At 43.9% G+C, this 18,063-nt stretch overlaps 1 protein-coding gene across 2 annotated transcripts; it reads left to right on the top strand.

The window, feature by feature from the left end:
* Nucleotides 1-1,678: 1,678 nt before the first annotated feature.
* On the top strand, nt 1,679-17,554 carry lemd3 (LEM domain containing 3). 2 transcript variants are annotated; one of them, XM_046072140.1, is made up of 13 exons: nt 1,679-3,064; nt 5,311-5,351; nt 6,713-6,782; nt 7,111-7,184; nt 7,479-7,558; nt 7,668-7,813; nt 9,047-9,148; nt 9,566-9,668; nt 10,100-10,278; nt 12,000-12,081; nt 12,174-12,279; nt 12,364-12,442; nt 14,465-15,114. In XM_046072140.1, the coding sequence occupies exons 1-13, from the start codon at nt 1,720-1,722 to the stop codon at nt 14,485-14,487; spliced, it is 2,430 nt and encodes an 809-aa protein (XP_045928096.1). In that variant the 5' UTR covers nt 1,679-1,719; the 3' UTR covers nt 14,488-15,114. The 2 variants fall into 2 exon arrangements, with proteins under 2 accessions (XP_045928096.1, XP_045928095.1); XM_046072139.1 differs by lacking the exon at nt 14,465-15,114 and adding an exon at nt 15,134-17,554 and having other exon boundaries at nt 1,680-3,064.
* The last annotated feature ends 509 nt before the right edge of the window (nt 17,555-18,063 follow it).

Below are 18,063 nucleotides of genomic sequence, written 5' to 3'. Positions count from 1 at the left end.
AGGTGTGCGCAACACGGCAGCAAAGCGTCCTCATGGTAAAAACACCTGTGAGGAAAGTCATCATGATGACCAGGTACCCAATCTTGACCCAGCTGATGTCCGAAGGACCTGAAAAAGTCTGCAGATCCTGACAATATACCAGGCCGCATGCTCAGAGAATGTGCTGCCCATCTGGCACATGACCTCACAGAAATTTTTAACACTTCAGTGAGCCAGGCTGTTGTCCCATCATGCCTCAAGACTGCCACCATCATACCAGTGACAAAAAAATCTTGACAACTATAGCCCCATTGCACTTTTTATTGTGATGAAGTGCTGTCAGAGACTGGTACAGGACTCCCTCCACACTTGACCCATTGCAGTTGGCATACTGCCCAAACACCTCCATATGAAGACATCATATCCTCTGCACTCCACCCTAGCCTGAAACATTTAGAGGGAAAGAACAGCCATGTGAAAATGCTGTTCATAGACTGCACTTCAACTTTCAATACAATCTAGGAGCACTGTAGAGAGTGTACTGACATGCTGCATAACTACCTGGTACCGAGACTGCAGTGCCTCAGCCCGCTAGTACTTGAGAGTGGTAAGGGCATCTGGAAAGACCACTGGGACTTTACTCCCATCAATTCAGGATATATCACACAAACACTGCTTGTCTGGGGCCACCAACATGGTAACAGACCCCACCCATCCCCACCATAGACTCTTTGCCCTTCTGCTCTCCAGCAAGAGATAATACAGCATACAGGCCAGGACCGCCAGGTTCCAAAGCTTCTTCCCCCTGTCAGACTCCTCAACTCCCATAACCCCCCTACCCTTATCATACACTGAGTCATACACGCAAGCACACCACACGCACACACACACACACACACACTCATGTTTGTAGTATGGAAGCAACTGATGACCATAAAGGTGTTATTCTTATAAGCAAATGAATACATACTTGTGAGACTACTTCTGCCACTACCATTGAGTTTAGTCCTGAAATATTTTACTTCCAACCATCATTCTTAATCTATTTGTTTTTGGTCGGAATACCTCTCATTTTATTTTTCATTAGTCAAATTCAACTTGTGAAATTTCCAAAACTTTGTTTCCAGTATATTTATTTGTAGGACTCAGAAAATAGGAAATTGCGCCCATTACAGTTTATTTAATACAATTTGTTTATATTGTATTGTTTATATTTAAATTGTTCACTGAATCTGAACACCTAGAATAAGCAATCAAGCCTAAATGGAACCCCCATTCACACTGCTTCGGCATGTGGAGAAATTTGAGCACTGGAAAAACCAGCTGTAGACACTATGCATGATCTTGTGTTTTTGGGTCTGAATTTAATATCTTGAATAATACTGTCTGAAAAACACATTTGTATGGCCATGATTTTTTATTAATTTATTTAAAATATTTGTTTTCCAAAAAACTTCCTAAGTATAGTAATTTTCCTTCTATTATAGTACTGAAGCCATCTTTCTTAGTACATTTATGGGGTTTAATATTTATTAAATTTTACAAATAAGGTCAATTCAGATTTTTTTAATATTCTGTATATGTAATATGAAATGTTTTAGAAAGATCATAACTACGAATTTGAACATTCTTATTTATAAACAGCTTGGTGTTGATTTTGAACGCAGCCCAGCTGATCTACTGCCACTTCACCCCTACGTCATATCCGTTACACAACCTTCTCCGAGAGTTCTGTCCAAGATGGCGTCAACGCAGTTAACGGATGAGGAGCTTTTCTCCGAATTAAAGCGCTTTGGTTTCACTCCAGGGCCGGTAACCGAAAACACTCGCCCGGTATATTTGAAGAAATTGAAAAAGCTTCGGGAAGAGCAACAGCAGCGGGGCTCCAGGCCGGTTAAAACCCGTAGCAGCGGGGCCATCAGTAGCAACACTGGCGGCGGCAACACGGCGGGATCCAGGCCAGCCAGCCATGACGTCACGCACCTGAGCTCTAGCAGGAGACCGGGCCGGAAGTCCTCCGTCCTCGGCTTCAGCTCCGACGAGTCTGACGCTGAAACTCCATTTAAAAGAAAGGGCCTCAACCACAGCGGCAGGGTCGTCCGAAGCCCCGGGTTTCAACAACAACCTAAGATAAGGCCCGTTACCACACCGAGTGTTGCTAACAAGAGTCAGTATGGCGCTACGAGTACGCTAAATAGCAACAATTCTTCCCCGGGTCCGGACGGACAGAGAAGTGTCTCGCTGGGCTGGGGAGTTCGTGCCAGATCCAGCCCCGAGGCGGAAGGGAGGGATTACGACGAATCGGGGGACGAGGACGATTGTGAGGGGGAGACGGAGAAGAACTCTCGCTCTTTAAATGGCTGTGGGGCGCTTCACGTGAACACTAGCAAGCTAGCCGGGGATTACTCAGACTCAGACGAGGAGGAGGTTGGGGGCCTTGATGCCGCAGACAGACAGCGGGATAGGTTGGAGCCTAGACGGAGCCTCCCGAAAGCGGCGTTCCCTTCCCACGGAGTCGGCCGAGGGTCTCAGACTGGAGGGGTAGCAAGAGAGATTAACACGCCTGAGAGTCTAAACATGGTGGGGAGCCGGAGGGAGGAGCGGGAGAGAGACGAGGTGAAGAGAAGGGAACCGGACTCATCGGGAGGCTTGCGGAGCCACAACTTTGCCAGGAAGTCCATCTACGTGTCCCTCGGCGAGAACCACGGAGCAGAGGCCGGCGAAAACAACCACGTCGACGGCGACCACGGAGCCTCCAGAAGCAACAACACTAGTCGATTCAGCATCGGATTGAGACCGCGCTTCTCCAACTACAGCAGCCTGTCCCAGACCTACAGGGGCAACCACTCCAACCACGTCGCTGCCAGCAACCCGTACAGCCAGGCGGTGCTGAAGCAGAAGCTGTCTGTCCCGGAGGATGAGCTGCTCCAGCAGTTCAAACGGGAAGAGGTGGCCTCCTCCGGCAGCTTCAGCGCTCACTACCTGTCCATGTTCCTGCTCACTGCAGCCTGCCTCTTTTTTTTGCTGCTGGGCCTCATGTACCTCAGGATGAGGGGCTCTGGATCCTCTGAGGTGGATGGAGTCAGTAAGTATCTGTCAAGATGTGCTATGAAAGCTTTTCAATTGTTTATCCCCAGACAGTGTCAAATATGTCCATTTGCAATTTAGTGTTTAGTAGAAATGCATCCCCATCTGGCAAATGTGGCATCCCCTGTACAGCCACTGTTTGACACTGATTGTCAGAGTGAAGTGATTTATTTACACAGAGCCTTTAAACACACTATTATGGTAAAAACAAAACAAACATTGTTGCCTCTATTTGATTTTTGGATAAATTTGTGGAGATTCACAGCGTTTTCCCTCCTGCACTGTACTGCACTTCCATTGTGTCATTTTCAGCACAGACAGGATCTGTCTGCGCCCACTGCTTCTGATCTTTGAAGAAGACATACTTTATTAACACCGCAAAGAGGAAATACATTTTTTTATAATATACACCCACAGGTCCAAAATACACACACATGCACAAACAGGACCTGTGCACTTGCATTAATGTATCTCGCCGGTTACGTCCACACTCTGTATGACTGGTTTGGGCTGGACTCGAACTGGCCACCCTCTGGTTCCCAAGCCAAGTCCCCTTCTGAGCTACTGCAGTCTTGTGGCACAAGACATCAGCTGGTTAGCTAGTGCTAACTTCTAAAATATGTAGTAGGGACAGACTGAACAAAGTAGGATCTACACACCTGACTTAACCTGACTCCCATGGCGTCACGTCTCATAACCAGTGACACTATTTAGTCTGCAAATGCAAACACGGAGCACAGATCAGTGTGCACAGTCCTGTTTTAAATCTCCTGCAAGTAGTACAATCACTGGGTTTGTTTTGTAATTGCCAGAGTCAGATAGCCCTCAGACAGGGACATAACCCTAATTCCCCTCTAAGCATTGCTGGCACTGATGTTGGCCCAGTCCTGGCCCCAAACACACTCTAGATGGTGTTGTTTCTGATGTGTTTGTGATAAAGCTAATTACTTTTCAGCAGTCTCCAGGTAGTTGCTCATTGCTGGCCCAATCTTTCACATGTCCTCCTTCATGCATGAATAATTATAACTGTCCAGACCTTCCTGCACTTGCAGACTTAAAGGGTGGCCTCCCAGGAAGTCTGTGAATGCCCTGGCATCCCAAATCCACAATTCATCAAGTACTCAAAAATTCTTGAACGCGCTTTCTGCAGACTTCATCAGACTTTGCTCTGAAGATTACCGACAGTGTGACCTAATATTGACAAGACAAATGAAAAATAAAATCGTGGATGTAAACAATGCCGGTTTAAAACTGGCTTTTTTCAAACGTGTGTTCAACTGGAAGGGAATGTGTTCATCATGTTTGTTAAAGCTCATGGAAACACACGGTGGGTTTGGGCGAGGAGCACCGAATGTAAACACAAAAGGGTGTTTCTTTTACAGGAAAACCCTCAACAGAGTACCTTTTAATCGATGAATCCTTGGGGAAATAGTTTCAATGTATTTGAGAATCATGCGATCACGTTGCCACCTGAAATTGTTCTATTGTGAAAATAAACTCCGATTTCTGATCTGAAAACCAAGAGCTGAGGTTTGAGAATATAACAACTTAAGTGTTGATTGATGATCATTCGAAATTCCCTAAAACCTGATGACATAATGATGTGCCAAATGAAATATATTCACATTGGAGAAACCTATAATATAACCGATTCTGCTCTTCTTTGTTTCGCTCAAATCACAAGAAGACAGATTTTCCTCCTTATGTTGAGTGGTGTCCAGTATTGTGTGTAATTTGTTTTGGGTTTTATTTGAATTTGAGACTTGTACCACCACACAGTACAGTGGAGGTAAATTTTTATTGTGGCGCTAACAGCATCAATACAAATTACAACTGTTTTCACTGTAAATTATTTAGTACCAAAGGTGTTTCAAGTCTTTTGTCCACCTCATGTAAATATGGGAGTGCAAGAATATTCAAAACACCTCAATCTACAACCTCAAACATTACTATGGATTATGTAAGATGGAGTCATAGTGTCAACAGTTAAAGTTGGCAGTGTTCCAGGTGCCTGGTTGAGTTTCATGTACAGACGCTGACTCACGCATGTTAAGTGATGTCTGATCTGAACTACACTCACATTCCACAGTCTCTAAACATGGCATCTTATTAGAAAAGACCAGATTTCTCCTGAAGCTAATCCAGCGTGGGCCTTTACAAATGTGGTGTCTGAGGTTTACAGTGGGGTTTCAGTGGGCAAGCTGTTTCTGTCTCTTGACCCTATCTCTTTCTCCTTTGTTGCAGTTAAGAGCCATCCTTTTGGCAGTGAGTTTGACACTTCTTATGTAAGTAGACATTTTACTCTGACCCCCTCTTTTTAAATTCTGTGTACAGCAAGTGCAAAGTGTACACTTAAACTGGAAGTATAATGGATGTCAGCAGTGAACACCGCTGAAGTGCTGCTATGATAATGAAGTGAACTTTCTTTCCTGGCAATGCTAAGGTGAACTATCCCAAAGGCAGTGCTACACTTCTGATGTTTGTTGTGACTGACATTGCATTTAAAACCAGAGAGTAGCAATTATTTTGCTGGGAGGTGTTTGTACAACACTATACATTAAGGGTAGCATGAAGACCTGGCCTGTGAAAACACTTTACCTAAAGTGACAGCGAATACTATCAATAACACACATTAGGTTCTAAATTCATATTCACATTCATTAAATCTTTGAGTCTAGACTGTAGAGATGTCTGGAGCTGATCCAGGCGTAGTTTAATGGGTCTGGATTAGCTAATAAAAAGGGCAGATAAAAATCCGACCCTGTCTTGACTATTAACTACTGTGTTTTGTCCACATCAGCATGCAAGCCCTGCAGCGCTGCATTTCTATACCACTGCTGGCCTCTACAGTGCAGCATGCCGCTGTGTGCTCCAGTCTAAATTAGTGTGCAGATGTGAAAAGTAGTGACTCTGGGTTCAGACAGTGAGTTCGGCATGGATTTGCTAGGCGCGGATGCTAATGATCATTAGCAAAGAGCAGCGTAGAAAACATTCAGTTTGCAGCTTCTCACTTTTTAGCCGGCACTGGCTGTTGCCTTCTCCAGTTAAAATAACATCGCCGGGCGGCTGATCATACCAGCTGTCACCAGTGAATGTTAATTTCATGAGTAACTTGACACCAGGCCATAAACTTGTCTTTTGTCTGTTAAAATGCTTTCTGCAGCCGTGTTCTCCACTCTTAACACCGCTGTAGAACCGCTAGCAGACGAGTGTTGCTGTGGTTCAATCAAAGCCAACAGCTGGTCACGTCACATTAATTTCAGGAGTCCTAATCTCCCAGTTTAACTTTCATTCAGTCCATTATTAACTTAATACATTTGAACCAAGACCTTCAGTATGTGGATGAAGTAGCTTGTTAAAAACAACGTGTGTCAGATTTAGCAATAAGTAGTAGGGTCGGATTCAGTATCAGCAGATACCCAATGTTAAATGTCAAGACCAAAAAACATGATCCGGACATCCCTACTAGAGTGTAATATTTTGTGTCCTTTCAGGTTTTCAGTTTGGACTTTATTAACTGTCATAGTGCCAGCAGAAAGGTCTACATACATACATTTGAAGATAAATGAAAATGTACATATAAACTAATAAATAAATGCAGTTCTGTTGGTAGACTGTGTCCACTAAGTGTTTTCACTGTCTGCAGGAAAAGGAGGTGAAGGACGTGATCCTAAACCTGCTGCTTAATCTACATGATCACCTGGCCCACATCGCTGGTAGCTATTAACTGTTTTCTTCTAGTTCTTTAGAAAAACATGACGGTGACTTAAGCATTTGCTCTTACAAATGCACACAATTGTACTGTACACATGGCTTGAGGAAAGGTAATAGATTGTCAAAGAGGTCATCAGTCAGACAGAGCTGGTAAAAGCAGCTTTTAATGTTGTAATAAAAAAATGTTTAAACTGTCCTCTAATATAAACTTCAGGTCATACTGTCCAGTCTCTTTGTAAACACGAGCACTCATCAGTGGATCAACAGGATGTGAAGACACATTGGGATGATACAGGCAGTCAGTAATGGGGTGTGATATTGTGATTGCAGGCCAGCATGACTGTGGAGACCAGCAGCATCCAAACAGGAGTCTGTCCATGGACGAGGCATCTGCGTATTTACTGGTATGTTCATAAGTGGGAGGGATAGATAGGGGATGACACACAGTAAAGGGCTGTGGGCCGCTGCAGTAAGGAGTCAGCCTTGTACACGGTGCGCGTGCTCTACCAAGTGAGCTAACTGCGCCCCCCTTTGTCTTTTTATTGAGCAAAGTCGCAACATTTTGCGAAAGGGGACTTTGGAAGAATACATTAGAGTGTACTTTCCAACGTGTTTGCTTTGGTTTAGTTGTTCTTAGTCCAGTCTGAACGCAGGATCTGAGACTGATGCTGAATCAGTTCCATTTGTCTTTTGTTCAGGCTCAGAATGAGGAGTTTGGTAACTTCACTCATACTTCTCTGGAGTGGATCATCCGGACAAGCCAGGATGTTGGGATAAGGTAATGCACTATATACTATACTTACTCATGCAGATCACACGCCTCCCATGTAACTACTGTCTATACTCACTGTGTGTGTGTGTGTGTGTGTGTGTGTGCGTGTGCTCAGGTTGATTGGCCAGGTAGCAGAGGATCCAGTGACTGATGTGTCTGAGATCTCTCGGCTGGAGTCCACTCATCCCAAGATGCCCTTCACGTGCCGCTTCCGCCGAGCCTTCCTCACCGTCATCAGCAGAGTCTTTCTCATCGCAGTTGGTGAGATAGGTCACACCATGAAACGAGCAGTGTAAATCACTGCTAATTAGTGTGATTGATTAGTGCACCTACAGCTGTTACAGTAGGTGTTAACCGATATATATGGCATGTTTTCCTTTGTAAATACTTAAAACAATATTTTCTTTTTGTACATAAGGAGAAAATAACGTCAAAGGATGAAATGAGAAAATATGATAAAGAATTGCTGATCCTAAAAACAGATGTGAACTCTTGTGCTGTACATTACACAGTGGAATGGGATAAGTGAAAACTGCTGCTGGGGGAACTAGATGAAAAGTCAGGGACTCAGTTAAGTCATGAGGATTCATGCTCTATGGACCTTGAATACCGGTGTTTGTCAGGATATTTTAGTAGGAATCAAAGGTGTGGACCGACCCACTGCCCGCTGCTACAGGGCTGACGGCGTTTCAGCTGCGTTTTTCAGTCCATTTCTGAACGCGTCTGATGGAACACATATTCTTCTATTTGAAACAGTCCAGCTGTCTACCCAGGCCGCGCAATAGCTCGTGATTAACTTGTACTTTAAGAGTGTAGCTGGGACCTGAAGTGAATTTTTACAAAGTTCAAGTCTATTTTCTTCTGTTTTATGCGCATAACTATAGTGATTGTGTATTTGGGCTGTGAGAGTTGCAAAATAGTGGGTGACCTAAATTCAATAATGTGCCTGAACACATTTTGTGTCAACACCAAGCGGCAACTGCCGGGGCTAAAAAGTAAAGCCAACGTGGAAGTGCCAAAAAACTGCAGTTCCTCGGATCTCAACTTGAGACTGGCTCCAAAGCTGAGTCGATTCCCATAGCCCCCCATGTTAGAATGCCCACCATTACAGCAGAAATAACATGTTTAATGTGTGGTTTGGTTGCTACTTTCCCTAGCTGTCAGCTAGCTTCACCCACGCTCCACCTATTTGCTCATTTTTGGATTAGCGAGAGGCCAGACACCACCACACTGAGCTTCACAATTGCTCTTCAGAAAGCTATGGATGACTGTCACACAATCCTACACATAGGGCGTTAAGGAAGGAAAAACATTACATTAATTGGTTAGTTTGCTGCATATAGATAAATCCTTCATTATTAACACAGGTGTTGATTAAGGGACATCTATAGCCATGTTTTATCAGAGTTCACAGCAGTAACAGGAGAAGCAGCAGTGGAAGCAGTTTTTCAGTAGTGTGTGTGTTTGAACCTGTGTGTGTGTGTCTCTGTGCAGTGGTAGGCTGTGTGTGGAGTGTGGTCTGCTACATGAAGTATCGCTGGAGGAGAGAGGAGGAGGAGACCAGGCAGATGTACGATATGGTGGAAAGGATCATCGGTAAGAAACGTCACACATGCCCCCGAATGTCAAGCAAGTGAATGTGTTTGCTTACAGAAACAGTCTGACGTCTTGAGGAAATGTTATTTGCTGTCTTACGCAGACATGAGTCATCTGTACGACTGTAGTATTCATGTGTGTCCCTTACCGCGATGGTCCCCAACATGTTTTCTCACAAAGCAGTGGTTTAGGAAACTGCTGTCAGAAGTGAGAGAACAAAAACTACTCATGATAAATGAACAACATGAAGTACTAATACATAGAAAAAGTATACAGTTATGTGTATGTAAATCCTGTTCTGAATGTGTGTGTTAATCATGCACATGATGTCACAGTGATTTGTGTCACAGCCTTGCTTGGTTTTTCTCTTGAGTGCTGTATTTTAGCCTCATGTTTGAATCCTGTGTTGATGATCAGATGTGTTGAGGAGCCACAGTGAGGCCTGCCAAGAGAACCAGGACCTGCAGCCCTACTTGCCCATCCCCCACGTCAGAGACTCCCTTGTTCAGCCTCAGGACCGGTCAGTACCAACACTGCCACAGCTTGATCTTTAGTATCTGAATCTAGATAGAAAAGTAGGATTCAGAAAATTATCTCAGGGACGGCCTGAAAATTCAGTCAGAATATTCGGTTAACACGTCTCAGCAAATGCAAGAAAATCTATTTAACATCATCTACACCGCTGACGGCTGATGAATTTTCCTCACTGTTGATCTAACTAAACAAAATAAAACCATGCATGTCATAATGGAAACTTTGCACAATGGCTCCATTCAAAAATAAGTGGACTGCTGGAGAATGTCCTGTTATGCTTAGGTCATATTTGGTACCTGGTACACAAAAGGATAGCGCAAACATCTGTTTCCTTCTTCAGTAGTAGTAGCACTGCTCTCCTTCTCCACTCCCATGGAGATGTGATTTAGCAGCGTTTTCAAACACGATATTTTACAGGAAGAAAATGAAGAAGATCTGGGAGCGGGCTGAGAGCTTCCTCTCAGCCAACGAGTCCAGGATTCGAACAGAGACTCAGAGGATTGGTGGGGCGGACTTCCTGGTCTGGAGGTGGATCCAGCCGTCTCTCAGTTGTGACAAGACCTCCTTGATGCCCTCCAAAGTTTGGCAGGGAAAAGGTAAAACACACTGCATTGCACAGCATTTCACTCAAACTGTAGCAGTGACTTCACAACTGATAGGCAACAGCATACCATCACCGCCCTCCCATTTTTCCAAGCAGCAGCAATGTTTAGTAAACAAGCTACTCCTAAGGGCCCCAGCATGCTCCATGCAGCGACCCAATCTGTAGGGGTCTGCATACTGTCTGCAAGAATTTCTGTGGACATATCTGTTCAAGCCGAGCTCTCGTCTGTGCAGGAGTTACCATTGATTTCTTGCACAGTAAGGATTTTGTTTGTGTAGCATATTTCAGCATTAAGGCTGTTCAAAAGAAACATCACAAAAGAAAGAAATATTGGTATAATAAAGTTAAGAACTGAATAATTATTTAATATAAGGCAGCGGCAAATGGGAAAGAAAAAAGAACTGGGAGTTGCAGCGGACCTGCAATTTTCTGGGAGTTTAAGATATTCTATTGTATTCAGTTTATTTATGTAGCGCCAATTCAAAACAGAAGCTATCTCACTGCACTTTTCAGACTGTACTACACGGTACTCTTTGTAGTTTTATTTACCCAACAATTCCCACCACAAGCAAGCATTTGGATGGCTTGCAATCGTAGATCCAGACTCTACAACTCCAGAGGCAGAAACACCTGATGAAAGCAACGCTGGTCCAAACTGAACGCTGCTTTTCCAGGTTTAGTTTTGACTCCGGGGACACAAGCCAGACCTGTCCCAGACCACCTGAGAGGTCCGGATGGTTTGTAACGTAGCAGAAGGTCAGAAATGTATTTTGGCCCTAAACCATTCAGAACAGCAGTACTTTGAAGTCAGTTCTTCAACACACAGGAAGTCAGTGTAAAGACCTCAGAACTGGACTGATGTGATCCACTTTCTTGGTCTTAGTGAGGTACCCGAGCATCAGCTGCAGGACAGTTACAATAGTTGTGTCGACTGAAGATAAATGGGTGAAAAGTTTTGGATATTTGTTTTTCCAATCCTGCTGAGACATAAGTCCTTTAAGCTTTGATATATTCTTCAGGTGAGCGTAAGCTCACTTTGTAATCGTCTTATTGTGGCTGTTGAAATTCAGGTCAGAGTTCAGGACTACACCAAGATTTCTGGCTTGTTCTGTGGGTTTTAACATTGCATTTTGAAGCTGACTTGATTGTTCAAGTCACCTTGGCTCCAAAAACAGTTACCTCCATGCATAGTAGTTTACAATCACCATTCCGGCTCAATGTCGTGATGTCTGTCAGATGGACGATGGCATCGTTTTATCAGCCCAACCCTAGTTCTGAGTTCAGACTTTTAATGTGGCTGTATGTCGCTGCTGTACAGCTTTTATTAATCCATCATCGTTATCTGATGTTTTGGAAGCAGGCGGAGGAAGTGATTGTGCCTGGTTTCCCACAGACCAAAGAGCCAGTCCTCATTAAGGAGTGGCCTCCACACATTGGCTGGATACAATTGTGGAGTTTAGCGGAGGTTTGTGGGCGCCTGTGTTTGCGTGGCCCAGTCACAAGAAGCATGCAGCCAGTTTCCACAGTAGCTTGTAGTTGACAGGCCCTGGTGATCATGTCATCTTGCAGTGTGAACCAAAACAAAGTGAACAAAGAAAACATACTCTGCCTGTGATTCCACCTTACCTGCCAGTTAACACACGTTCACTGGACAGTATTGAAGCAGCTACGTGACATAATTGTCAGTTCATTGAGATTTCCTCTCCTCTTCAGCTTTCCCTCTGGACCGGAGGAATTCACCTCCCAACAGCCTGACTCCATGCCTGAAGATCAGAAACATGTTTGACCCAGTCATGTGAGTACCTGCTGCTTGTTTGCTGCACCAAACTCATTCTGTCCCCCCCCGCCCCCGGTTTGACTATCTGCTCACTACTCTCTGTTTTTCAGGGAGGTGGGGGAGAACTGGGATCTAGCCATCCACGAGGCCATCCTAGAGAAGTGCAGCGACAACGACGGCATCGTCCACATCGCCGTCGACAAGAACTCACGAGAGGTATACGCCGTCCTGTGAGTGATGAGCGCACTCCATGCTGTTGGCTGCAGTGATGTCTCACCACACTTCCTGTTCTCTCCACAGGGCTGTGTCTACGTGAAGTGTCTGTCTGCAGAGCACTCAGGGAAAGCCTTCAAGGCACTTCATGGCTCCTGGTTTGATGGTAAATTACAGACTTGATTACACATGACATTTAGCATCAGCAGAAGTTAAGAAAAGAAAAAAACAAGGGACTGTTTATGCCGGTGTGTTGGTACAGGCACACGTACAGTTGGAATAATCCTCAACTAGTGATGGCAGATCACACTGAGTGACAGTTAAAATGCTATTGACGATTTAAAAATGCTAATTGTGACATTGTACTGCAGAATTTAGACTTACATTGATGAATTAGTTACATCACGACCCTTATTCAAGATTCACTAAGGCTACGTTAATGTGCAGGCCTTAATGCCCAATTCCGATTTTTCCCAGATCCGTTTTTTTTTGTTTGACAGTTCACATTATAGTTTAAATGTGGTCCATATCAGACTCCAGTGTGAACTGTCCGCGGCCTGAAAGTGACCCGCATGCGCAGAAGAATAACACAAGCTCCTCGCTGTTGTCCAGAGGTAAACAAGGAGCCACAGAGGTTAGCTCTGGTTAGCTCCTACTTGCTAACCATCCCCATTTTCACGGGGGACTCCTGTATTTCATTGTCCTCTCACGGGTCACATTTCTCACGAATTATGACAAATGTTCACACCTTTCTGTTCTTTTCATTACGGTTTCTGGCGCTGTACAATGCATCTGCCCCAAAACTCTCTCTCTCTCTCTCTCTTTCCACTATGTCCGCTGGGACAAAAAGCCTGCACGTAACTCAGAAGGTCCGGTGGAAGAAAGGTAATTTGTGGGCAGATGATAGCACGGTAGACAAGGAGAGCCACATGTTTAATACTGGCTTTTGAGGAGCCTTTTTCGTTCACCGCGGCTTTGTCTAAATTAGAATTGTGACAACAGCTGCTCTACAGTGACGTCAAAGTGGCACGAATGCCGACCTGAGTGTCCAGACTGAGTTGCATTTAAAAAGATCCGATCTCTATTGGATGTGGACCACATATGAAAGTGGCCCAAATCAGAACTGGAAAAGATCAGATTCCATGTGACTTGGCCTGTTATAAAACACTGTTATAAAAAGATCAGATCGGAGTCACATATGAGCAAAATAATCGGATTTGGGTCACTTCAGCCTGCAGTCTGAACGTAGCCTAAATGTATTTGTAGCAATTTTCTTGCTAAACCATTTTCTACTGTCCATATTCAAATACAACCATCACTGATATGACTATAGTGATAACCTTTCATACCTCTTAAGCAAAAAAGCACACTGCATTAAAAAACAAGCCAACAAATCCCAGACCCTCAATAACCACCGCTGCATGAAATTCCAGCCATTTTGCAGCAAAATACACTTGCAAGTGTTTGACTGCAGTGTACAGTAGGTTTCACTCAAAAGTACCAGTGCAGATGAGTCAGTGTATCGCCCAGGTCAGACTCAACAACACGAACACGGTGACTCTTACTGAGGAATAAAATAAACGCTGAATTTTCCATCCAATACCAGAACTCTGCTGCATCATGTGTCATACCTACTTATGATTGACAGCTACCGAGTGCCGCACTGAAAATTGTTGTAATGTTAAACAGGACCTGATATTTATCAGTCAGCGTTTGACATGGTCTGCCACACATGAATACACTAAACCAGGTGTTAGTTTTTTTTTTTCTTCTTGCCCTCTCTGTGCAAAAATATTGATATTAATGTAAATTCAAGACTGATTAGTTTTCCAGATAAAATATACTTTCTTGGTTCTCAGTTCATGCTTCATATGTACTGACTTGAGGAAGCGAGGCGCTCTCAGCCTCTCCTTCCCAATATGAGTTGTTTTTTAGTAAGCTGAGCGTCGTTCGCAGGCCAGCTGATTCATTTTCTCCTCTGTGCGGCCTGTTAACAATGTCTGTGTGGAACAGCTGCTACGTGGGGACCAGCTCAGTTTAACATTGTGTTAGTGACAGCGGTCCCCCTGGGGCCCGTAAATCCAGCTCTGCTCAGTGTGATTTTGCCGTTTTCTCCTCGGTTTCCACAATTGCATGATGCAGAGGTCCGATTGCATGTGTGTGATAGGCCAGTGCTGTGTGTTGGCAGATGATGGCGCCTTGTGTGGTTGAAAAGTTGAGCCAGATGAAACTGCTGCACATCCCTGCTTCTGAGCGCCTCAGTGAGGACAACGCAGCGGCCTGAAGGCAGCATGAAGGGCCTGTTTTTACTGTCCTCCACACACCTGACCAGTCCCTGTGGAAAGTAGCTGTGATTTTCAGATTGTTTTGGAAAGTTAAAGGATGCACAACCCCTATTTCGACGTTTTGGTAGGAGGGGGTCAGTGAGCAGTGTTTGGGTGTCTGATGTTTTGCTGTAAAGTCTTCAGACCCATTGGCGTAAGGTCAAACTGGACTGTCTGGATTGTATTTCAACTTAGCAATACGCTCACTCCTACACTGCCCATCGTGCTATTTTTATCATATCCATCATCTCCAACACTGAGCAGATAACAGTAGTTGTATGTGGGAGGATTTAGAAAATGTTGAAACAGCAGTAGAAGGTGACATTTTGTACCAAAACAAAAGTGAAGTATGGTGACAAACCTCAGCGTCCTGCCTGTAGCTTTTGACTCACTGGTTTGAGATGTTGGATCTTGGGTGAGTGTTCCTGTTGCCCCCCACCCCCCTATGAGGAAGCTGTAAGCTCTAATGTGATCTTGGCTCCATGTGTTGAAGGGCACCGCTCACTGACAGGCTCCTGCTCTTGCTTTGCCAGGTAAGCTGGTGACGGTGAAGTATCTGCGTTTGGACCGATACCACCAGCGCTTCCCACAGGCCCACGGCTGCAGCACACCCCTGAAGGCCTCCAGTCTCCACCTGAACACCACGAGCACCATGAACACCCGCCTGCAGCACCGCGGCTCAGCTAACTGTTCAGGCTTCTCGTGAGATCAGCGTCAGCATTAGATTTAGCATTCTCCTCCGTGCCCTCCCAGCACGACAGCACCAGCCTGCTGCTGCTCCTTCACTGCTTTATAACGGGGAAGACTTCAGTCTGTGTTGCAGGAGAGCTTCTTCTTTTCTTTTATTTCCTTTGTTTGTTTGTTTTCAACACATGAGAGGCTGTTCAGCGGTGCAGTGTTTGTTTTCTGTAATCTTTGTTTTAGAAATGTCATGGATTTAACAAGGAAGCAAAGTTCTTCTGGAATATTTAAGATGTGTGCAGAGACTCCAACCCTCCCTCCTCCTTCTTCCACAGTCTTGACTGATGCCATGGTGGAGTTCATCCGGGCACAGTATGGAAATGGCTGCATGTATCAGAGTATGCGTCTATGTAAGCTTTCAATACCACAGTGTGGATGTTAATTTCCTGAAGATGTTCGATTTACTCCGGGATTTTTATTATTCTGATTATTATTTAGTCAAGTGAGGAAGGCATGAACCGGCTTGCAGAGGGCGTGCTGTAAATACATGTGAATGGTGCCACAAGCTTTATTACATCCTCAGTTTTAAAAGCAAACCATGAGCTCACATTTTTCTGGCTGCTCACTTATCACAGCAAAGCGCATCTGTAACCAGTAACACTCCCAAAGAGGCAGCAGTAGCAGCAGCAGCAGCAGCAGCAGCAGCAGCGATACACAGAACAGCCCAGCCGATAGAACAGGGCAACAGTGAGGATGTTGACTCAGCTACTGTGTTTGTTGTTTGCTCCATGTATTCCACGTGTGGCCGTTCCCTTTGTCCTTGAGTTTGTTATAGTATCCAGCGGTTAACGTTTGAACGACGTAACAGAATCAGGGAGTGTACCTTTTAACAGTCACCTGAAGCTTTCTTCTCCAGATGTAACCCAATATATTCCCATGTTATTATTATTATTATTACTTATTGTTTTTATTATTTACCTCTTTCAAGTCGGGTCATTTTCACCTTTGGCATGTCCCCGTCATTGAATTGTATTTCCAGACCTGTTCCGAACGAGTGGTGTGTACATGACCAATAGGCCAGAGGAGCACACAGACTTCAGGGTGCTTCACGTCTAGTTTACGATCTGTGCTCGTGAGCCAGATGTTTCCGGTGATGATGATGAACCCGACTCTGTCACTGCTGCTCTTTGATCATGTCAGCCTCTTGTAATGATGCGACCACTCATTATTTAATTTTTTTTGTCATAAGGTGTACTGTGAGGAAGTTGACGGTTTGTAATACTCAATTCCAAATATTCCAACCACTGTAAGGAGACTATTGGATTTGGGGATTCCAGGTTGGTTGTGTGTTTTCACAAAATGCAACAAATCCAGGAGTTGCCCGACAGCTATGTATTTTTTTATGCAGTGAATTGAAAGTTGGATTCAGTAAGTATTTGCAGTGTGAAATTGTACAAATGATGCACATTTCAAATGTTCAAAACCTGTTGCAACAGTTTGCAGCAGACACCCCAACTGTGCCTTAAATATGTGTTTTTTTTAAGACTGGCACTGCATTACTGGAGAATGTCCTGGATTTAAGAGCCGCTGAAACAGTTTAAAGGGTAAGGCCTGCCATAGATGTAGTTTTGGTAGAATTTGACATCTTCTGATTTGGTGTTTTGTAGCAGTTTCATTTCATAGTAAACCAAATGCTTCTCTCTATTTATTTTTTTTTGTTAATCAGCTATGGTGATGTACTATTTTAATGTCACTAGACCTGTTACATAATGTGTCAACAAAATTTTTCATCGGCCTTACATCCGCTTCCAAACAAGTGTCAGGATGTGTAAAACAAAAATAAAGTGAACACTTTCAGAAATAAGCCATTCGATGGTGCATCACTGCAATCTATTTTTGTACGTCTCCAGCGCCTGCAGCTTCTCGGCCAACACGGACTGGAATGAGGCTGAATGTAAATGTTGGTTTGATGTGACGGCACTTCTCCAGGCTTGTGCTCTACCTTTTAAATGTGTCCTCATGGATGCGTTCTTTTCCTCTGGTGTATTTTATGTAAACACTGTACATTGATATAACTGTATGTACTATTATATGCAGCTTTATTTCCATTGCGTTGTATGTTTGGAGTTACCAGTATCCCTAACCTGCTAGCCAGAGGGAAGGGGGGAGGGAGGTGTACAATACTACAGACATTTAAAAATATACAGATGTTTTAATGTAATTTGTCAATTGTACAAACAGCTCAAATTAAAGGTTTATTAGGAGTTTTTAAATTGTGTGTGTTGTTTTTCTGTCATCTGCACATACCTGCCAAAACATTTTAGAAACAGCTTTCTGAGGTCTTTAAATTGAAATTGATTATTTATTTTTCATGTTTTTAAAGTTATGGCTGTTGAAGTTCTTTAAAAGTCAAGGTCCCTGCCTTTTTTAACCCCACTAAAGCCTCACTGTGTAATGGCTCTGTTCTCTTGTAATGTAGTCAGAGAAACTATACACTCATGGCCATAGCCAACTTTTAGGTCCATGCCTCGGTAATTATTTCCATAAAAGATCAAATGTTTTAAAAAATATCTAGGCTGTATAATCAGAAGTTGTCCTCTGCTGTGAACTGTGTATCCAGTCTATGGCTGTGATCAAAGGTTGGTTACATTATGTGACATACATGCAGCCACTTGCATAATATATCTATCTACAGACAACCGCTCAACTGTTAAATCCAATCCACTTATTAAATCGTGAAGTAGCGGGCATCATGGGAGTTGTTGTCTTCAGCACCGTCAGC

This window comes from Micropterus dolomieu, linkage group LG16 (assembly GCF_021292245.1).
Source record: "Micropterus dolomieu isolate WLL.071019.BEF.003 ecotype Adirondacks linkage group LG16, ASM2129224v1, whole genome shotgun sequence".
Lineage (NCBI taxonomy): Eukaryota > Metazoa > Chordata > Actinopteri > Centrarchiformes > Centrarchidae > Micropterus > Micropterus dolomieu.
This window is presented reverse-complemented; position numbering and strand designations above follow the sequence as displayed.

Coding starts and splice junctions, on each gene's coding strand:
- lemd3 (XM_046072139.1), top strand. CDS start 1,720: ATGGCGTCAACGCAGTTAACGGATGAGGAGCTTTTCTCCGAATTAAAG. Junction 3,065..5,310: donor CTCTGAGGTGGATGGAGTCA/GTAAGTATCTGT, acceptor CCTTTGTTGCAG/TTAAGAGCCATCCTTTTGGC. Junction 10,279..11,999: donor CAAAGTTTGGCAGGGAAAAG/GTAAAACACACT, acceptor TCTCCTCTTCAG/CTTTCCCTCTGGACCGGAGG.